Genomic DNA, 23,844 nt, shown 5'->3' on the forward strand with positions numbered 1-23,844 from the left:
CCAACGAATAGTGGGATTGACCGTCACATTCTAATGCCCCCATGACTGAAAGGGTGAGCATGTTTGGTGTGACGGGGATTCAAACCCGCGACCCTCAGCTTGCGAGTCGAGTACCGTAACCACCTGGCCATGCCGGGCCATAAATAGGATGAGAACCATAAACACTTGGGATCACAGTCTGGCATGTTAATCACTAAGCCATGCAAATTAGCATTAACTTGAAATGTTATTTTATCAGTTCAGAATTACATGGCATATGATTAAAAAAATGTTAATATACTTACTAACAAGTAGTGCCTTACTAAGCTAACATAGTGGTGGTTCTAGATTTTTATATTAGATCCATATAAAAAAAATCAAGTATCACATTTTGCAAAAAATTGGCCTGATTGGTACATATCTACTCCTTAGTCAAAAGCAATTAAAAAGTTAAATTTTGTTTGAAAGTACTGGCTTTCATTGAACTTGTTAAGATTTGAAAGATGATCCACATACCAAATAAAATAAATATTGTTCATCAGTTATATTTGACTATTTAAACTAAAGCAAGAGTGATAATCTTATTTCAGCTACTTTGATAAGAAAATTTCATCCAATTACAAAACCAGTTTCAATAAAAGAAATGAATGCTACAATTAGTTACAGAGCAAAATTCTTGTGTGTGTTTCGGTAAGAAACAACCCATAAGGCAGCACACAATATCATTATTTAACTTTTTTTTAGGTTTAGCAAATTAAAGTAGTATACAACACAAAATATGACTTAATCATGGGCTGTAAGGTCTGATACAACTTTTTGCTGTTAAGATAATTTGAAAGGATAGTAATACTCAACTATATGTTATGTAGCATGTTGCATACACAGGTGTTGCGATAAGTTAGCAGAATTACACTTTCTCAAACACAGCTTTACAATTAATTTAATGCATTAAACTTAAGATGTATCTGAACAGATTCAAAGGTTACATACAAAACTTACTCCAATGAAAGGAAAATATTATTTAACATAAGTTTGAGACAGGATCAATTACACTACCAGTAGCACATGGAAAGCATAGAATACTTACTTTGTCAAATCATACACCTGCCAAGGGTACTTAAATCACTTTTTGATGAAGAAAATTTTATTTTTAGATTTGAAATTTATTACTTTTTATTAACATGACTTGAGATAAGTCACAGAACTACAGAAAATAGGTCTTACCTGATCTTTTTTGTCAAGCAAATGGAAGCTTGATGTCTCATTGTGACAGCAACACTTTCACTAAAATAATGTGCTGCTGTCATTTTTTGATTCTCTACATCAGGGAAACCATTGTCCTGTAAGTGGTTCAAATTAAAAATTAGACCAGCTCTGAATTTTTAATTTAACGTATCCTTTATTTGTGAATAGAATAATGTAACATTTATGGAAGTAACAGAAAGTTGAAGATTTAATGTTCTTCAAAACTTCATATTATATATACATACAACACAAAAGATGTTTTAACCATGGACAAGTCTGATACTTTATTACAGTATTCAATACAAGTTTGTTTGAAAACAAGAAATATTTGATTTAAGTCATTTAACATGTTTTATACATAAGTGTTGTGAAAAATTAAAAGTTTCACAGTCTTAATCACAACTTCATATGCAAGATATGATACATGTATATTTAAATGTACATATAGGAGAGATTAAGAACTGTGAAGTAGAACTATTTGGTGATAAGGCAGCTGCATTAATAGATAAAGCAGTCTGTTATATTTTAAGAGGAGAACTGCTGATTTAATGAATGTAGACTTGTTCTGTTTTGGCATAAGTAAGATACTTAGAGATCAAGTAAAAATACAGCTGTTAAACAGCAATGGCACCTTATTGGCTGATAGAATCTTTGTGTACAGAATATATAGTATACATAATGTCTATTAAGGAGAAGTTGTAATTTTGTAACTCTTAGTTACAAAATTATTTTTCAGTTCAAAAACAATGTGAAAAGTTGCTTTCTGTTCAAGCTGAAAAGAGGGAGATCAAAGCAACACATTTCAACACTACTGCTAAAAAGTATATATTTAAAGGGAACTGTCATGGGAGAGACCATCTCTTTTAGCAATGTTTTTGAACTTCATAAAATCTTTCCCTATGGTGAGGAACATCAACTTTCAGAGTTACTAGAAGTGGTGGGCTGGGCATAGATGCCTTTCCCCAAGGAGTACGAAGAAAAACACTAGCCTTAGCCAGGAAAATTTGTACTGAAATGCAAGATCAATAACTTTTTTTTCTCTATACATTCTTTAACTTTCCTGAAAGAAGTTAGGATGTGATCTGGAGATATATTCATCTTTATTGCTAAAAGTTTGGCCAACAATTCGCTACACCCTAGGGTGGAAAAGTTTTTAGGTTTATATTAATATTAAATGTGTCTGAATACAGCCGAGCCCTTTAAGTTGCATTCAAATTTTATAACCAGAAACAAGTGTAATTAACTTCTATTTTGAGAAACACAGATTACTAGTAAAGTAATTAAAGCACTTTCTATTAAATGTAGATACATTGTACATTAACCAAACTTCTGCATTGAAACAAGACATTTATATATTCATATTTCCACAAACAATAAAGTTGATAATCTTAGTTTTCATATAATCAAAAAAAATTTTTTTTTTTTACAATCAGATGCACATAAAATACAGATTAAAGACAATTAAGTATGTAAAACAATGTAAGTGGAGTGAATCTTAAGTTTTTGGATAATGTTTTCATTCAACTAAAACGAATTGTTTATCTTTGGTATAGAGCATAATTTTTTGACTAAGTTATTTGCATTATAAAAATTAAAATTGATTAAATCTTTTTAAATATTTTTGAAATTTGACTACAAGGTTTATTACTATAACAACTATCACAAAATCCCAAGTTTCTTTTTATAGAATGGGCCACATCAAGGTAAAAAATAAAAACTACAATATTTGTTGTTTGTCACTTATATTTATTTATTTATTCAAAATTTGTCTTTGTGTGTTTTAATTCTTGAAATAGCGGAAAGCTGGATATTTACTTAGTGCTTGACTCCATCTACTCCACAATCATATCTGAAATGGTAGTAGAGAAAGCTAGTTCGTCAAACTCATGTTTGTGAATGACAATAGAGTATCAAAAAATAAACACTTGGTAAGATAAACTTATAGGTATGCTAATTTTAACATGGTTTTAGTCAGAAGGAATAAACTGATTCTAAAGTTTAGCTTTCAAATTACTGACTTTTTTATATATCATCCACTAACTGTGGGGCCCACATATTGCATGTTTTTACAACATTGAGTATATAAAATGACCAAAAAATTGAGCGAAATCATTCATTTTCTATAAAAAATGCATAGGGAACTCTAGCAGTAATTAGTGGGATTAATTGTAATATTAATAGTATTCTGTTTACATTTTTTCATGTGACTCATGTCAGTAGGAGCTTTGAAATAAAAAAAAATATCTTGGATTCACAAGTAACTTGGTACATAAATGGTTTAGAAAAATGTGTCTAAAAAGCTAATTCTAATGTAAACAGATGCACTAAGAAACCACTCATGTATTAATCTATATAATATTTTGCATATTTGATGCTCACTCCAATACTGGGAAACATTAAATACTGTTAAAACTTGTATGTTACAGGTATTCTTTATTAAGATGAAAAGTCCAGGCTTGACTATCTTATTTAGAGATAAGCTAACATACATATTTAACACCAGTTTAAGAAAATTACATAAATTATTAAAACACTTTGAAATTAAAATATGAAGAACATGTGTTTGTGCTGGACAACAAATCCCATACCATTTTCAGTTGAGTGTTGGACTTTTGAGATCTCTTATCAGCCCAACTAAGTTGATAAAGATGAATGTTATCCAAAGGTAGTGATCATTCTACCAAGTATTAAACAGCATTTCTCAGCCAACCTAATGTTACCTTGTATGTTAAGTACAAAAATCTAAACAACATTAAAAGTGTGTAAGTACAGGGTTCCCACAACTTTTCAAATTATACATTCCATGCATAACTCATTTATTCTTCACGTGACTTTTACACCAACAAACACGTACTTGGATCTAGGCAGAAGGATGTAAAAACATGTATGGTTCTAATTTACTGCTGTTTATTTCAAATTGTACATTCCATGCATAACTTATTTATTTTCCATGCGACTTTTACACCAACAAACACGTACTTGGATCTAGGCAGAAGGATGTAAAAACATGTATGGTTCTAATTTACTGCTGTTTATTCAATGGGGACTTCAAATGTGACAACATGATTGTCCTATTTTCATCTGTAAAGTATTTGAGGGTAAAATAGTCCTGCTTATTCCAAGTGTATGTATTATCGAAACTCAGTAAATCTTGTATCAAGCACATTTATCTGTACAGAGAGTAATGTAATAAACTTCTTACTACCAGTATTATTTTGTTTATCTATGATGGCAGTTTACAGATATTTTGTATATAAGGAACAATGAATCAAAAACCAGCAAATTTTAAAATATTTGTGACATATAACAAAAAAAATGTAAATGTTTTTTGCACAGTATGAAAACCAAAGCAGTCTAACAAATTTGCCTCATAAGAAAGGAAAGCATACAAACAGTGTGTCCAAACAGTTAAACTATGATTGTTATAACTATGTGAACCATGACAATCAGGACAAAATAAATGCAACAGGAGGAACAACACAAACAATAATAAAACCAAGTTACAAATCATAGTGTCTGTAATCGTAGTTGTATTTATTTTTAGTAAATGTTAGTTGTTAAGGGTGGATGAGTGAGTAACATTTAATAACTTTGGCAATAATACTATCATTTTAATAAATTTTTACCATAATAATATTTAGAACAGTATCGCTTCCCTATGGTCCATTTGTCGTTTACAGATTGACAAATATTTTGACCATTTTAGTGGATGAAAAGGCCACCCACAGTGGCCTTTTTTTATTAACTTGCTGGTTTTGTTTCTTTCTAAGTAACTATTTTTCTATAGTAACTATTTTTCTATAACTGGCTGCAGACAGTGAAAGATACAATAGATGTGAGATGTCATGGGCTTTAACGTTCATATTGCTTTTCTGTAACAGACAAGGCATGCAAATTAACTTACATCTGGCATACAGTGTGTTCTTACTGCTTTCTAGGTCTTCTTCAGATACCTAAAAACCCAGGATACATCTAATAATTCCCAATGCTATGATTTGTAACTTCGTGTTATTATTGAGTTTTTCTTCCTGCGTGATTTTCAGATTATAGAAATACGTATTGTGAAAACATTGTATCTCAAGATGTGATGTCATTAAACTGTGTAACATTATTACTGTTATGTACTGTGCACGTATAGTCACTTAAACAATAGGATTTCATTATAAGGCAACTTATGGATAATGCGGGTGCAGAAGTATCACCCTAAAACCTGTGCTTTGAGAAAAAGAATAAAAACTGGACAAGAAAAAAATCCTGTTACTTCCATGCCAATCACTAAAGCTGGTGTAATTACAAGGTTTTCAAGATATGGAATACATGTATGTCAAGTTTCATGATTTTCAAAGATTTCCATGATCTGTAGAAACTGAAATCAACAATGAGAACTAGAGCAAACACATCTCCATATTAAAAGTAAAATTCAAGGTACTTGTGTAAATATGAATAATTAAAACACTCAAACAAATAGTTTTTTAAGTACACAATTATAAAACAAATTCTGAGACCATCATCAGTCTCAGAATAGTTTTTTTTTTCATAATTGTGTACTTGAAAAATTATTGTTTTAATTATTTACATCTTCATATTAGTAAAAAAGGGTAAAAAGAAAGCTTGAATGAGTCATGCTTGTTGTCATCAATTTAGGTGGTTTATGATAACTTACATAGCTTAAAACTTCAGTTGTTCATTGGTAATATTGCCTAAGGTTAACTCAAACGTTTTACACTACTAGTCCTTTTATCTTTTATGAGAAAGAACTACTGAACTGAAATGTAATAATAATAATGAAATCCTGTCACTAGTTTTCAAACTATGAACCACAGTTATAACTACACATTTTAAATGGAAAAAATAGACAAAATTTACCTCTACACCACTCAACAGAGCCAGTAATTGACAGATGTTACCATACAAAGGACAAGGAGGATGATGCTGTATTAGTGTAAGAGCTTCAGACAGGTCTTCTTTAATCTTCATTAACAAAGTACCTAGTTATAAAATAACAAGTGAAAAGCTACAAGTTATGAAATATCATGAAACATTCAACAATAATGCTGCACTGCAGCTTTTATTGGTGTATTTAACAGATGGAATTGTATTCACTCCAAGTAAAAAAAAAAAAAAGCTAATAATTAATTAGTAAATTAAAAGGAGACCATACATCTTGGTATAAGCATGCAAAACTGAAAAGGTGTAAACTGTGGAGAAGATTAAATTAATGGAAATATGTAAACAAAAATAAAATAATAAATTACACATTACAGAGATATTCTTAATGAGTGTATGACACAGCCAAAAATAAAAATAATTTTACTGAAAATCAGCAGGATTTTGTTCAACAGGTTTCTTTATTACTAATCAAAGTACAACTACCAACATCCTTGAAATTCTGTACAACAAGCAAACTGTTCTTTCTCAAGTTGAGTGACATTTTCTGCACAACTCTGAACACTAAACTTACTTTAGATTTGTGTAAAGCTACATAAATGGCTATCTGTGCACACTTGTTTCTAATTTTGAACTGATAGACTAGAGGGAAATCTGGTGTTCAACAGCAACCACTTTCAACCTTTGTCTAACCAAATAATGGGATTTAACTAATACTATTATTGTGGACACAGAGCCCCCAAACCTGAAACTCTTGAATCCACAGTCTGGGCATACTAATCACTAGAAAATGCCCAGCCTATTTGTAGATGGAGAATTAAATTTTAAACATTTTGTTTTCAAATGAAATTTCCAAACAAGTGAAGCTTAAGTACATATTTTATTCAACAAATAAAAAAAAAACCCTTGGGCTACTATTGACTGATAAAATTATGGTTTTGGCCATCACTCTTACAGCACCCTTGGCCCCAAAGTAGCAATGGGCTACGAACCATTAACCCCCAAATTCACAGTCTGAGCATGCTAACCAATAAGCCGGGTCCTTGTTAACTCATATTTTTAATGGTCTTTATTGTTTTCCATATTACGAAGCAATTATAACTTTTCTAGACTTAACAATGAATTATTATTTTCAGCCCTACAAGTTCGTTTTTTATATATTGATTGTTCAAGAAGAGAAACCATTATAATGATAACTACTTAACATATTTATTTGTGTAAATACAAGAACATTTATAACTGTTGTGATAGTGTCCTACTAAATTGCACGTGCAGTACCGGATGGTTTGAACTACTTATTGAAATCTTTAGGCATAGTTTTATCAGTAACAAAGAACGAAAAAAAAGTAAGCGTTTTAGCAACTTAAAAACATAACAGCAAACCTAAAAATAAAATTTTTTTGTACATTTTTTTTTTTAGAATTATTTAAGAGATCTTGACCACAAACCTTTGTAATTTTCTTCACACCAGTTTTCAGTAAGTTGACTTTGTGGAGAAATCATCTCCAAGTTCGATCTCACATCCATAGTTTCATGACTGGAAAGAAGCGAGGCCAAGTTAGATTCCGAGACAGAAGAGCGCACAACACTGCACGTAGCTTCTTCTTTATCACTGGTATCATGACTTTCAGATTTCAGTATTATGGAGTTTGTTGGGTTCTTATTTGTAGCTTTAGTATTTCTTTTGTTCAGTGGTTTCCTACTTGAAGAATGATTTCTTATAGAACTAGTAACAGGAGCTTCTTCTGTTACTCGAAATACTTCTGGAGATCCTACATCAGATACTTTTGACATAAAAGTATCGTTACTGAGAGAAAATGTTACAGATTTTTGTTTGTTTCTTGGCCCGATATAAAATGGCTTTCCTTCTGATGCAATTAATTCAATTTCTGACAACTTGGGTGACCAATTTTTGAAAAATTCCGAGTCTTTCAGAGGTATATCTGGACTGGGAACAAATTCTAAAACTGGAGATATCAACATATCATTTAAAACAGAGCTATCATCATCTCGTGGATGTTCCACAGTCATCTTTGTTGATTCATTATTTTGCTTTTTTCTTAACCTTGTTATTCTCTTTGTTTTTGGAACCTCTTTTACAGAGTTATTGTTTTTAGAAGTTTTGTTATTTTTCTGTGTCTTTAGTTGTTTTTCATTGTTTAACAGATCTGAACTGTTTTCTTTTTCCACCTGGCAAATGGTAGCAGTGTTAAGCAAAGAATCTTTGTTGAAAGATGGAGATGATGCTTCAAAAACATTTTCTTTTGTTCTACTGTGAAGCACTTTTTGCACAGTATCATCTCCAAAGTCTGCTTTTTTAAATTTGTCTGTCAGTAACCTATCTGAAGTCTGTTCAGGAATTTCACCACTTGTATCCAATTCTGTAGCAGTTGGATACCTTTTTAGTTGTTTTCTTCTGGATTTCTTTGGTGTAACAAACAATCCAGGTAATTCTGGCTGAGTAAGCTTTGACTGACACGCAATGTTTAGATCTTTTCGGGTCCTTTGTGTTCGACTCTTTCCTCTTTTTGAGACTCTAGCTGACGATTTAGTCCTTTGATCTTTGTAACTACCTTCTACAAAACATTCGTCACTGCCAATGTCATCATCATCATCATCTGTTGTACCAAATTCATACATAAGAGATGCACATTTCTGTCTATCTCTCAACTTGGATTGATTTTCTGTGGAAGTTCCCAATGAGTCTAAATAATTTCTTAAAACTGTTTTGGGAGCTTTCTTGGTGGGTGCCCTGCAAGAACGTGTCATTCCTTTACTATTAACAGGTTTTTTGGTCTTAATAAAAGTAGCTGGGGTTTTCTGTACCCCCAAGTTCTCATTTGGTGTTTTAGTATCAAACTTATCACCTAGGGAAATTTTTGCAACGTTTTTTGATATTTCATCCACAGGACTAACATAAGCATCAGGTGCATTACTGTCCACTGCTTTGATAAACCACACATTGTTTGACACATTCATTAAATCCTGACCTTCTGTACCACACATTTGAAGCCTCAGAACAGCTTGCTGGTACAAAATTAAGGCATACATATTTGACATGTAGAAAGGTTGGACATTTTCTTTCAGTTCTACCAGAGACAGTTTAATCTCTTCTAGAGCCCACTGATGATTTCCATCAGATATATAAAATTTAGCAAGTTGACTCCTAATTTTAGACAAAGGAAGTAAAAATAAAGAGGTATTTTAATAACAGGCTTTGTTTTTCCATACTTTTGTTTATTTGACACATTATTGTCAATGGAAATCATTTTGACAGCAGAGGTGAGAAGAAAATCCACCTTGTCAGCTAGAAAAGTTACTAGTTTCAAAATATTTTTCAACCACCTAATAGCCCGGGAGCGAGACCCCATCACAGCTAAACAGTAAGCTTGAAGACCCACTATCTCTAGCTCCAAAGAATGTAGTTTTATATGTTGGCAAAGATTACAACAGCAGCTTATGGAATGTTCCCACTGAGTTGGTATAGAAGTCTTGACATGTTGCTGTGAAATAGGAGAGGATTCTGTTTCTCGACGGCCATGAAGTAGTTGTTCTCGTACTGTGCCTCGCAAACTACGGCCTGGTCTTCTTACCAGAAAGTCCTCTTCATCACTTCCCTCACTCAGTTCATTTTTTTCTCTTGCTGCTTCGGAATTAACAGAAGTTGCTGGTAGACTAGTGTGTAAAATATATTCAACACCATTCAACTTCACTTTGCAATCATTAATGTTTTCACAAACGGCATCCAGATTAGCAAGGGTCAGAAGAAATTCTGCCGATCTGGAGGAGAATAATACGACTCAAAAAAAAATAGTAAACTTAATTAAGAATAACTTAATAAATTACAAATACTATGTGATTAGAAAATTCTTAGGAATGTAGATTATATTTGAGTAATATCAAAAGCAAAGTGAAATGAAAGGCAGTTTTAATAAAGCACATTCAATGCTGGGTCACAGCGCTCTACTATTAAATACAATTTTGAAATACTGAAAGAAGGGAATTTAAAGACAATGCTTGTAGCCTTTTAAAGCTATACTAGGTAAATATCTTAGGAAGATTAAGAAATTAGTAGATCAAAGTAATATAAGAAACTGGGGAAAATAATGTCAATGTTTCAGAAAGTACAATAATTATTAAGACTTATCATATTATAATGATTAATATGGTAATTGAGATTATGAAAACTGTAGTTATCTGATGATACATCTTTTATACACTATACAATCCAATGGTTCAACAAAATCTCGCAATTTGTCATAAATAAACAAATATTCTTGCTCAAGCTTTCCCTTTTGTTTTCTTTACATGAGAACACCACAGCTGTGTCGGTGAAGTAAAAAAGGTATTAATTATCAATAATTCTGACGAACATAGACCATAACCAAGAACTAAATAATGCAGTTAATTTAATACACAGAAATCTATAACACCTTCTACCCAAAGAAACTAGTAGTCTAAGTGGCATTTATCTATTACAAAATGTATGTAATTTTTTAATCAAATCATTATATAGCTGTATTATCAAAACTACTGACAAATTTCTTGTTTTACTTTTCGTGTCACCTTATATTTTGCAAATTGTATTTACGTTTACACCTTTTAATCAAAGGAGGTTGAAATGAATTACTTTGAATTATCTAGTTTGAAAAATATATTCTACATTTTGTTTAAACACGAAGGAATCCTCAACAGCCACAGTTGAATTTAGATCTCAAATCAGTCAAGAGATAGAGCTATAATATAAATATTTGTACTTGACAAAAAACTCAGAGCCATTCTACGAGTCGTTATGCCACAGGTAAAAATAAATACTTGATAAACAAATAAAACTTTACTTTTGCTACTTCTGAAGGAAAAATAACAACCCATCAGTAATATTTCAAGTTTTATTGCTACAAAATATTACCTTTCTATTCTAATAGATTAGTACTGATAAATCTGCTTTATATCATTTAACTAGCAAAAAACTGATGAAATATGAGAAACAAACCTGTAAGCCAATGCCATTTCCTGTGCAACTTTTAGAGTATCTTTTAAGTAACAACGAGCCTCTCTAGGTGCACCAATATCTATATATAGCTGACCAACCAATATTGTGGAACTTAACAATGTATGCAGAAGTGCAGGTTTGTAGCTGAGATAGTCTGGAAGAGAAGTTACTGTTATAACAAAGAATATTTGTAAGACAATAACAAAGCATTGTTAATTTTTACACAACAATTGTATAGGAAAATATAAAACTTTATGAAGCTTCATTACTGTTCAACTAATACAAGATAAATACTAACATCAGCACCTATGCCAATACTAAGAACAAGATGAAATAGAAAAAGATTAAAATATAGATGGACTAATCACATATTTTTAAAGAATATTGGAAACTTTAAAAGGTAGAAGGATTTCAAACTCAAACTGATATATCAAGCAGTATTATACCAGTATTTGAGGAATGATACCCAATAATAACAAATGGCATATTAACTCTTTTTGTGTCAATGATATGTCCTAATTTCTTCCTTTCCATAATGAAAATACTTAACCACACTGCATGAAAATTAGTAAAAACTTACTACAGGGAATATAGTTTCAGCTTTATGAAAAACACATCATCTGATTTCATTTTTCTGTTGTTTTTTTTTGTGTGGAAGTTTTATGGACACTTGAAAAAAACTTCCTTTCATCTTAGTTTAATTTTTTACCATTGATTAGAAACTTACATTTTATATATCCAGTCACTTTCAGCTTGATTTAGGTCAATAATATATATATAATTTTTGCTGATTACAGTAATCACTCCTTCCAAACATGGCAAAACTGGCAAAATGCATCAGTGACCAATGACCTGACCTGCAAAATTGCATCAGGTCAGGCTAGGTAACAACACTCTTGATTGAGATCAATTTATTTCTAATAAATAGTTTTTCTTCAATAGATAATAAGTTTTTTTTAGTTAGCTATGTTATTTGAATGCAATAAAATTAACAACAGAACTTAAGAAATAAGGATTTGACTCAAATTTGATCATCAGAATATTTTCACTTTGTCTACTGTATTCTTTAAACCTGATTAGGTTTACCTGATATCAAATCATCCAAGAAAATTTTTGTAGCTTTAAAATAAACGTAATTTAACAGTAAAACATTTGCAGGAATGAAAAGAATGTCTAACGATACTATAAAGCAAATTTCCAAATCTGTAGCTTGTTCCTAAATTTCTCACTAAATTCCATTGATCTTCTCCACAGGAGCTACATTAATAATTTTTCCACGAAACCATAATTACTTCTCACACCACTTCATTCACTCTACATTTAAGTGAATAAATCATAATCTGATTTATCCAATAGTATTGAAACTTTTCCTGTTGTTATTTTCAAAGCTGATCTTCATTAGTAGTTGTTAGCATCACATGCTGTAACGTCATAAAAGGGTGTGATCAAGAGGTTGTACAAATAAAATCAAAGAAAGAGATGGAAATTCACATAATAAAAACCCTGAAAAGAATGATACATTTATTAATAAACATCAACCTACATTAAAGGATGTCAGAATTTTGTTTTTTAATTTTTCTCTGCAATTTACAATAAATAAATATTATAAAAATGATAAAATATGAATTATAAAATATTTTAATAAAACAATTGTCAAAAAAGATATGGTTATTATTTCTACAGATATTTTAAAATTTGATATGCAGGTGCACATTCAACATGCGAAAGGTGATCTTTGATAGGTTGTTTAGGCAAAGACGTTTCAAAAGTCTTCTGCCTTTCGTTGGCGGAAAACGTCGTCCTCTACATTTGTAGGTTTCTGCAACAGGCAGTTGCTGTCCATTTGAAACTCAGATTCATGTGAAAGGTGCTCATTGGTCCATATAGGATTAAGTAGTTATGATGTTACAGTATTAGTTTAGTCTATAATATATTTTAAACTAATATACGTTTTTCCCAAGTTAAATCTAAACTGCAGCTTAGACCTGGCAAAAACCTTTACCTACTTTACTGCACATCTAGAAAACTCCCTAAAACAAGACATGGGGTCAGGGTCAAAGCATCAACAGTCATAAAGAATAGGAAAGTAGAAATACAGCATCTCACCATTTGCTCCAGACTGCTTTTTAGAAATGCACTTACACACACTAAAGGGTTTTATGTTATAGAATATGTTTACAAACAAAGTAATACTCTGCTTAGTGTTTGTTAAAAGAGAAATGTTATCAATGAAAAGTGATTAAAAATATCCCATTGAAAAAGACAGGATTTAGCCACATAACCATACTTCTTCAAGTTGATAATTACAGTTCTGAATAGAAGCTTTTACACTCAAATAACTTAAAACTTTATGTCAGATCTGATTGTGAGAGATGGTTTGAATTCATAGCAGTCATGCATTATAGAATGTAATTCTTAATCATTTAAAAAGGTATACGGCATTACTTTCAAATACAAATTAAGTCCAGATCAGAACAAAGTCAAGCTTAATAGTAATTAAGTTAATGGCAAGCCACCTGAAGCTCAACAGTTCCCCACAGGCCACAACTGATTTATTATATGAATATTGAACTTAACACAATTTCATACAAGTTTAAATAACCAGCCCATATAGTGATATTGTAACAATCACAAAGATACTTTACTGCATAGTGTAAGCTTTTTATAAATATATACTTCTTCGTCATAGTATCAAAGTTATGATTAATACCTTATGATCCAACACAAATACTCCCAAGTATTTTAAAGGCTGCTCACGTGGGCTTTTAAAATATTAAATACCGGAAAAAAGGTCTTTATAAACTTTGTTTTAAACCAACAATGCGTATTAAAATTAAATTACCTTTGTAAGATTTCTGTGCTTCTGCTGAAGACAAATACTTGATTAGTCCCATACAGAGCTTCCATGCATCTAAAGCTAGAACAATGGGATTTTCAGGAAATAGCTTATTTTTGGAAGCACAATCACCTCTCTGAATAGAACTACTGCTGAATGCTGATGATGGCAGTAAGTTGAAGAGACAGGCTACCAGTTTTGCTTCAGCTTGGAGAAGCATAGTTGTTTTGGTGTTTTTCTCCCAAAGTGGAGAACTTTCACACCGCTTCAACAACTCACGGCCTGTATCAAACTATGAAAAAATGGAAAGAAAACTATCTAAAAATTTAATCCTTCTCACACATTTAGTCTGATTGCCTAGTTTTGACAGCATTCTGTTTTACAACTATTAAAATATTTATGATACAAAAATTCTTAGTATCATCATGTAGATTAAATTAATGAACACAGTTTGTAATAAGCCTACTATTACTAAATAAAAAACAAAATAAGTATCAAACTTAACAAAACACTGATGTGTTTGTTACACTGTTACTATTTTTGCTATATAAGTATGCATATTTCAGTATTGAGGCTCCGATTTAGGAAGTAGGAATGTAAGCACCAAAAAGTAAAGAAACAAGGTAGGAATGAGTGGGATAACATTACAACACTTGGTGGTTTTTGACACAGTGCAATATCAAAGAGGCCATCACCTCCCCCCCATTCCTACTTTGTGTAATATTTGTAACTTTGTAATAGTTCAAACTAAATGAAAGGTGCATATAGCTAAATTTCTGTGTTGTAAACTTTGTTTAAGCAACCAAGTACAGATACATGAATGTAATCAAATTATGTGACCCTAACAAAATGCATGACATCATAAAGGGGGCGTTTGATGTCGGAAGTCAAATAGGAAGCTCCACTAGTCATACTTTGCTTATGGGAGACATTATAGTTATCTGACTGGTAAAGGGTGGGCTAACACAATAGTATCAAAACTGCTGTTTATTGACATTTTTCAATTTTTTGAGTACTTAGAAAGGATTAGCTATTGATAAAACTCAATTCAAGTCTATAATTAGATCAAAGTTCAAAGTAAAACATGGAGTAGGCATGGGCAGAATGACGGCCACAACAACTTTGTGGTTGCACAGTGTCAAAAATCCCCAAGTGTCATCATTCCGCCCATTCTTACCTTGTTTCTTCACTTTTTGGTGCTCCCATTCCTACTTCCTAACTTTTTTTTTATATTTAAAACAATTTTTACACTTGTCTCAGCTTTTTTTTTGGTACTCAGTCTCAAGAGTGGCTGTGCTATAGGCCTATCTTTCTCGTAGCTTTTCTTGGTGTTAAGCCTCATGAGTGACTGGGCTCTAGGCCTATCCTTCTTGTAGCTTTACTTTTAGCTATCTCTTCACATTTCCTGGCTTTTGTTAATATCCTTGCTACAGTTTTTCTTCCATCTAGCCAGGATGGAAGCCTTTTCTTTGGCTGGATTTAATGACTAAGGCTTGTTTTGTATATTTAATCTTACAGCTTTTAACCTCATCTATGTTTTTGCAGGAATGCTTTCTTTGGTGGGACAAAGACTAAGTTTTTACATATTTTCTCCTCTTCTCTCATTTTGTTACCTTGAAAGGCATATTTCAAAAATTGCACTGCTTCAAGTACAACCTTAGCTGTCATCAGGTTACACTTAGTTTGAAAAAAATTTAAAGGAAAATCATACAACTTATTGTTCTTGTTTTAATTCCAGAGCACTTGAGCACAGCCATGTCAGACTTTGGCAGTGGTAGCAATCGTCCTGACGTAGAAGACTCGTGCATTAGACATTGACTGCAGTGATAGAATGGCTTTGTTCAACACAGAAACCCCAAGAAAGATGTACAGAACTAAAAACTTTGCTTTCAAAGGTTAGATCATAGAACCTAGATCTAGAGAATCTATGTAGTACACATTTTTTTAATCTAGCTGATACAGCATCAGGCTAACCATGTAGTGCATGTGTATGAGCAACTGTGCACATGCATGTGATATAAGGGGGGGTTGTTACTTGGTAACTCACAGAGAATGCTCTTAATCATAGAACATAGCTACTAGTGTATTGTTAGCTCATTAGTAGTGTTGCAAAATGGTTATTGTTATTACTAAGATTATAAGTAAAACTAAGAAAAATTCTTTTAGCCAAGGTAGTGTAATTCAATCATGTGCATTTCGATTTACATAAGGTGAAGGAAGGAGAGAGAGCTATGCCTTTCCAACAATATTAATGAGTCAGTTAGATAGTCAAATTGACAAATTTGAGGTTTTGTGAAATTTTTGTTTTTACTCTACCAACTTTCTCAAGTGCTTTGGTGGCTTGTTACCCTGCAGTTGGTTTGTTTACTACCCAACAGTGTATGTAAAGCACATATAAAGTTTTGTTTAGATGCTGTTTGCAGTGTGTTGGAGTTTTTAATTTGTATTGCACATCTGGCTCATTCCTACTATAAGTACTACCATACCAATGATACCTAAAAACAAAAGATTTTTTACCCTTCAGTAATTATGAACCACATTACCTTTCCTGAATGGTAGAGAAACTCTAAGTAAGCCAATGTAAACCTTGATTGCAATAAGGGCAGCAACTGTAAACTTAAGAGTTTAGCATCTGTTATTTCTTTCAGAAGATCTTCTCCTCTCTTCACTAAAGTTTCTGCTACATCCAACATTCTAAATTTTGACAAAACGTGAACAAGCCGGCTTATTGAATAAATCTCTTCAGACTGATTATTTAGTAGATGGGATGATTGCTGGAGGACAAGTAAGGCTTGAATTTCTTGATAAACCTTGATGAAAAAAACAACAACATGAAACAAGCAGAAAAAAATATCTAAATGAATTTCAAAGTTAGAACTAAGAATTAATTTTTCAGCTATATAACTAAAATAACTTCTAGTAATAAGAACAGAGTTTTGAACTTAAATTTGTTTTGGAGTAGAAACAACAGCTATAACAATCTATAATTTGTCAACAAAGACATTTAAAACCACATGGCCTGTAGAAGTTAAAGTAAATTTTAGGAAAGTTTTATAAAGAAATAAACATTGTTTTTAAATCAAAATCATATACCACTTTTACTTCCCTTCTGTATAGTAAATATAAAGGTCATTTTGTACAATTAAATTTAAGGAAGCTTGTTTAAAAATCAATGAATAATTATTTTTTGAAAATGTACGTAGTTCATGGAGAGAAACTTTCTGTTTGAACACTACATTAAAAAAATACAGTAAATAACCCACATGCTGTAAAACTGCATACGACTCAGCTGCACATTTGATGTACTCTATAATCTGTTTGTCTTTAATAATAGATTGTTGAACACCATTTTTTGTCAGAAAAACATCTTTCCATAGATCTAGAGCACTGTCCAAGGGTTTCAATGATTCAATTTCTAGTTGGAGATTGACATGAGGATAAGCAGGGTTAATATCACAAACATCATCTTTATCATCTTCATCTCCTCGTGGTAGTTGGTTGGCTTCCTGCTTATCTTCTAATGAAATTATGGGGGATTTTTTTACTTCTTCCTAAAAATAAATGTATCACTGACAATTAATAGTCTAAATAAAATATTCTGATGTAAAACATGCAGCCCACTTTCACCTATATTTCACTACTATTAAATATAGTAGTGTTATGCTAAACATTCACCTTTGAATTTCAACAAATTAAACATCTTTCATATTTCAAGTTCCTACAATAGTATGTACAACACTATATTCAAATTAAGCTCCAGTATTTTATATTTTACTTAAGCTCATGAACAACAAACTAGAAATAACCACAAAACAATTTAGTTTTACCTCATTTTATGTTTCTTAATGCAGCTTACACCATACTCATAAAGAATTTTTCTGTGGGTTAATTTTCACATAATATTTCAGTAATTTAGACAAAATGTTTTAATGGGCTACTAGTATATCTTTTCTTCTCTCTTTGATGTCTCTTAGATTCATGAAGTAATCTTCATTTTACTGACAAATGTTGATAAATTAAGTTAAGAGCTTTTTGTGAGCCATGAAACAAAACTCCATAAACCCCAGTCTTTGATTCGGAAAATTGCCTAATACTGTCACACAATTTCAGGGTTAGACTTAATTAGCCCAAAAGAAATAAACTGGAGGATACAGATAAAGACACCTTACAACTGTAGGTAATAATGTTTTTGTATTCTTATATTTTAGATCATTGTACCAGTTTTGCTAAAGATATCTACCTTCAAGCTGTATGGTTTGTAAACATGTTATATAATATATAATTTTTCATGTGTTTCAGGCAGAATAATACTATACAGTTTATAATTTTATTTAAATAACCAAACTAATTATTTGGAATAAGTCAAGACATTAGTGAAAACCCCAAACAGTTGTCTTAATACTAAAGTGAACATTTATATTATACAGTTATTAAGATACTTATCTCTGCTACTAAAAATTATAATTGGCATATAATAAAAAATATATCTTTAACACATTCAATACACAATCTTATTATTTGAAAATTGATGTTTAGTCACTGATTCAACATGTGGCAATAAGGCTTATTTCCAAGTAAAATATATAGGCAATATTAATAAATAATTACATATAACTTCCCCATATGCTATGGCCAAATACTTTGCTGTTTATTATCTAGCTAAAATTTAATTCTTAAGTGGGAAAACACATGAAATGCAACACGGAAAAATATATATTTGCTTCATTAACAAATACTAGTTTGTAGTTTATTGATGCAAGTTAACCAAAATGTTTTTGAGATATGTTTTAATCTATCTTTACCATGCTTTTTGCTGGACAAATTTCTTTTAATATAAATCATAAATCCTACACAAATTTCACCAAGAAATTTGGTGGTAACAGGGAGGTAAGGTAACCAGACTTTGTACATGCCTTGTGATGTGGATTATTACATAAATTACATTTTATGTATTTTCTCAATCAAGTAATTTTGCTCAAGTATCTATTGCAATTTTTTGTTGATTTTTTACTTTGTATATCATTCATTTGGAAATAACTCCAGGTAGATCAAAATCCAGGTTTTCTTTTTTGATACTGTGAAAATCGATTTTGTGAAATACTCAATAGTATTTTAAGGATGTTTTCCTTTAGTAACATAAATTACCGGTCATATTGAGGAGCTACTACTGTGTAATTTGAGAAAAAAAACTGCACTTATCCAAGTAATGTTTAGGCAAAATTTTCCTTTTTCTACCATTTTGACTTAATTAATTAGATGTCTAGCATTATAAAAATTAAAGTTTATCTGAAATTTCTTGACTTTCTTTTTCTGTAAAATATTTTGATAGTTTCAAAATCATCCTAGACTGGAAACCCACCAGGGTAATATGTGCCTTAGAAAAAGTACAGTATTCAGGCACACTATGTTCAACAGAAAAATATTAAATATCCACAACACAGAAGGTTCAGGAAATGTCATGCAGAGAATACTTTTGAACATTGCCAGCAAAGAAAAAATAAACAAACACATGTTTATAAATAAACTAAAATCTTTATTCACAACATAGTGGTTTTACCAGTACTGGCCTGCCTCAGTTTATTGTATAAACTTCTCTGGCTGCTATAATAGAAGAACAAAAACTTGCATGAGCTGAAGATTAGTATAGGAAGAATTATGATACCACACTGTTAAGTCAGACCGAAATTCAAGTGCTGCATATCAAAAATCCCCAAATTATTTATATCAATGATTATTCATATAATCGAGGAAGATGAAGCTCAAACTCATACTATCTATTGAAATGAGTATGACCACACTTCAGGAAAGTGTGACACAGAAACAAGGTCAAACAAGCACAAGTCTTGCAGAAAAATTGTTGTGTAATGTAAATTTTAAGCTAGAGGATCAGCATAAGTTTACAATCTTTGTACATAAAGTTTACATATATGTCACTAATTACATGCAGGGGACCTGCACAAAAATTTAGAAACATTCACCTGAATATACCTAAAGATATATCCTTCAGTAGTTATGGAAGGATGAAATTAGTTCTTTCCACTACAACCTAAATAAGCTGTTTTTACTGTATACAAAAAAAGAAAAAACTTCCAAGACAGTTTAATTGTGAGCTCATTATTTTACCTTAAAATTATTGTTAATTCTTTAAGTTCCTTTTAACAATATACTTATTAATCAACAGTAATTAGAAATAATTTATTATATTATTAGGTAAGGCATGTATAAGATATGCTTTTGATTTTTAAAATCAGAATTTTGGAAAAATAGTGCAGTTGGTGCTTGAATAAATACGGTATTCAAAATAGTTTGAGCAACAGTAAATACTTGGCATATATTGTGTATAAATACCACTAAGCAAGCAAGTTTAAGATGAGTGTAATGAATTGTTTTTTTACCGTGAGTGAAAGAAAAAAGTTGTGAGAGAAGTACAAGTTATTAGAAACTGTGCTACAAGAAAAGAATACAACATCATTGCACTGTGAAATAGAAACTGAAGGAAAAGAATCGCTCTTGCAAAGTATTGGCAACCAGAGAATTTTTCATAGACAGAAGGCAAATTCCCTGGATGGAAGAAAAACTTGCTATTTATACAGAGGAGAGTTGGGAATTTGGGTATAAGATACGTGCAAATAAAAAGCATTTCAAATCTGGAAGGAACTCAGGAAGAATGAAGATGACTTCAAGGCAACTTGAACATGGGTGAAAAGGTTCTTTTAAAAGAAATGGTTTCTCCCTAAGAAAATGAACACCAATTGCTCAGTGTCTTCCAGATTCACATGAAGAAAAATTGTTGTTCTTCCAGCAGTGTGTGACTTGGTTGCAAAAGTAGCATTCATACCTGATGTCTCAAATTAGAAATGCTGATCAAACTCCAGTATATTTTGAGGTGCCATTGGACACTACCATGAGTATTAAAGGAGAGAAAACTGTCAATCAGAATGGGTGGCAATGAAAAGCAACGTTGCACAGTAATGCTGTGTATCTTAGCTGATCGGACAGTTTCCACTTTATGTCTTTCTTAAACAAAAGACAATTCCCAAGAGAAATATGCCACATGTAAGGGCATATTTTCTATTATAGGATGACAATTGTAGATAGATTGTGGCCACAGACAAATAATATTGGTGATTAACATCTGTAATATTTTTGCTCAATAAGCTCGAAATTGTAAGAAAAAATTTGTTTTTCACCTGCCTTCCCTAAAAATGGGGTGCACGTCGTATTCAATATCATGTAGTACTTGAGTAAATGCAATCATTTCATAATATTTTGTAAGACAGGGTTAATCACGCACAATTTTAATCACAGGTTTGAACTAATTTCTATTTTGTATGTATGAAAGCTAAATATCCTTCTTTTCATAGTCACTAAACAGTTCATAATTAACTTCTTCACATAGACATAAAACATGCATATATTAAACTTGATGTAAAATGTGTTGTTCTATACATAATTCTCCTCCCACCTGAGAAGCTTTTTGTAATTCCTGAACTCTTGTCTCATACAACCAGAAATAGGAGCTAGCCAGCTGCAGTTTAACTTGTACCATCTGAAACTCAGATAAAGCATCCATTTTGATAATTTCTTCCAGCAAATCAATAGCCCTCTGGCAACATTCAGCTGCAGTCCTGAAAGCCAAACAGCAATTTATACTTCAGTAACCTACACAGAGGTATATTAAACTAATAATGGCCATTAAAATCTGCTGAAATAATTACACACACCACAGCAATATCAAAATACAGATTTAGTTTATCTATGTCGGCACAACTTGTACAAAACTTTTCCCCTATACTTTCATATTATTAAACATAAATATGTATATTAGTGTTGTTCTGGAAGAATTATTATGATACTTCTTTTATTTCGGATTAATTTTTATACACATTAGTCAAGGATTGATATTTTTTCCCCTTATCACAACAACTAAGTTTAAGTCTGACATAGTTAAATTCAGTACTTTTTTTTTAGATTGTTTTAAAAAATTATAATATTTTTCCTTCATAAATTCTTTGAGTAAATTCACAATTGTTAGAAATATTTTTGGCTGGTTTTATATGACAATGTTGTCATCATGGACGCTCCATTTACAATTAGTAAATAATACATACGAAACTTAAAAATGTTTATTGATATGATTGACAGAATTAAGAAAATCAGTAAATTTTTTTCCTCTAAAATCAATTTCTAGAATATGGTTGGTAAAAGTAAGTACCATTTGAAAGGAAAATTATGACTCCAGATTAATTCTGCCAATTCTGTTAGAACGAAGCCTTTTTCAAGATTAGTCTCACTAATTTGTAGGAGTTCAAGGACTACAGCATAACAAGCATCAATTGTGTCATACCTGAAATAAAGAGGATTTTATTCATATTTATATTCTTAAAAATAAATGAGCAAATACACAGACAATATGCTGTATTGTTAAAGAGTATTAAAAATACATTTTCAATACGTTAGAAGTTATTTCATTAATATCAAACCTACTTTGATGAAACATTCATGCTATTGTCTGATGTCAGGTAAGTGCAAAGTTAACTTTTCATAGTTTAGCACATTAATGTTGAGTGGTAAATGTATAGTTATTTATGAGATTATCAGACTGTGGGTGCATTTAAACAGCACACTGATCAGTGAAAAGGTTGGACTTTATACTTACAAAATATGAATTCCAATTTTCTTCATTAGTATAGATAATATGGTCACTTAAGAATTTCACTGTATTGTTCACACAGGTACATGACCATTAAAGATGGATATAATAAAAAAAAGTTACAAAACTTAATATTCATTATTCTTTATTCGTTCAAAAATTTTGATTGCTGAATAACCTGCTCATGTCAGAAATTACTAGACATATACTAATAACAGTAAAACGTGTACCACCATTAAGTTATTTACACAAATAGGTCTCTTATTTTAATTGTGACTAGCTCTAGCTACCTAGAAAACATTGAAAATTGTTTGTTTTTAATTTTGCACAAAGCTACACAAGAGCTATCTGCGTTAGCCATCCCTACTTTAGCAGTGTAAGACTAGAGGGAAGGCAGCTAGTCATCACCACCAACTCTTGGGCTACTCTTTTACCAACGAATAGTGGGATTGACCATCACATTATAATGCCCCCATGGCTGAAAGGGCAAGCATGTTTGGTGTGACAGGGATTCAAACTCGCAACCCTCAGATTGCGAGTCGAGCGCCCTAACCACCTGGCCTCATTGAAAATAAAAGTATGGCTCTCTTTATATGCCACTTAAACTCTGCCTAGTACAGTAAGCTTTAAGTGTGCTTGATTAACAATTTCTCAGCATGTATTTGTGTTTCTAATTTTTTCCAGCCTACACTGTAAATATAATCATTTTAATGTGTTCTTTCTAAACTTACATCTGTATCAATAAAGTTTCACTTATATTTTTTATAAAGTTGTGAATTATTTTGTAGGTTTTTCACACTGATAATGGAACGATAAAAAATTCCAGAATTACAGATTTTTTTCATATTACCATGACTTTAAATTTTTTATGATATTTTGATTTCAACCTATAAATAATTTTCATCTCTTTAAAGAGATAATCTAGTATGAAAAGATTTGTTGTATGATCTTTGTTTTTCTAGGATTGGTATGACTATTTTACTGGATTATATATATAAATATATTTATATATATATTATTTACACATACTTTGACAATAATCTTGACCAGTTTTATAAATGTGAAATATTAGGACAATTATTTTCAAAAAAGAATTAGCTCATTCAATTTTAGTAATATGAAATTTTATAGTAAGAAGCCCACAAAATCATATTTCCAGCTCGTCACAGGTTGCATATTTTGTTGTGTGTGTATGTATGTATGTATGTATGTATGTGTGTGTATATATATATATATATATATATATATATA

At 31.2% G+C, this 23,844-nt stretch overlaps 2 protein-coding genes across 2 annotated transcripts in view; both read right to left on the reverse strand.

The window, feature by feature from the left end:
• Positions 1-9,221, reverse strand: part of LOC106465616 — a 25,091-nt gene extending 15,870 nt beyond the window's left edge. The window contains exons 1-3 of the mRNA XM_013925852.2: positions 7,560-9,221; positions 6,091-6,212; positions 1,204-1,319 (exon numbers count right to left, since the gene is read on the reverse strand). Of these exons, the coding sequence (XP_013781306.2) occupies positions 1,204-1,319; positions 6,091-6,212; positions 7,560-9,171 (1,850 nt within the window). The 5' untranslated portion in view covers positions 9,172-9,221. The remainder of the gene's footprint in view (positions 1-1,203; positions 1,320-6,090; positions 6,213-7,559) is intronic.
• The window catches only part of LOC106465617, a 34,850-nt gene continuing 20,219 nt past the window's right edge, over positions 9,214-23,844 (reverse strand). The window contains exons 7-13 of the mRNA XM_022393549.1: positions 22,156-22,287; positions 21,406-21,568; positions 17,204-17,491; positions 16,484-16,750; positions 13,947-14,232; positions 11,105-11,258; positions 9,214-9,891 (exon numbers count right to left, since the gene is read on the reverse strand). Coding sequence (XP_022249257.1) covers positions 9,225-9,891; positions 11,105-11,258; positions 13,947-14,232; positions 16,484-16,750; positions 17,204-17,491; positions 21,406-21,568; positions 22,156-22,287 — 1,957 coding nt within the window. The 3' untranslated portion in view covers positions 9,214-9,224. The remainder of the gene's footprint in view (positions 9,892-11,104; positions 11,259-13,946; positions 14,233-16,483; positions 16,751-17,203; positions 17,492-21,405; positions 21,569-22,155; positions 22,288-23,844) is intronic.

This window comes from Limulus polyphemus, unplaced genomic scaffold (genome assembly GCF_000517525.1).
Source record: "Limulus polyphemus unplaced genomic scaffold, Limulus_polyphemus-2.1.2 Scaffold2001, whole genome shotgun sequence".
Lineage (NCBI taxonomy): Eukaryota > Metazoa > Arthropoda > Merostomata > Xiphosura > Limulidae > Limulus > Limulus polyphemus.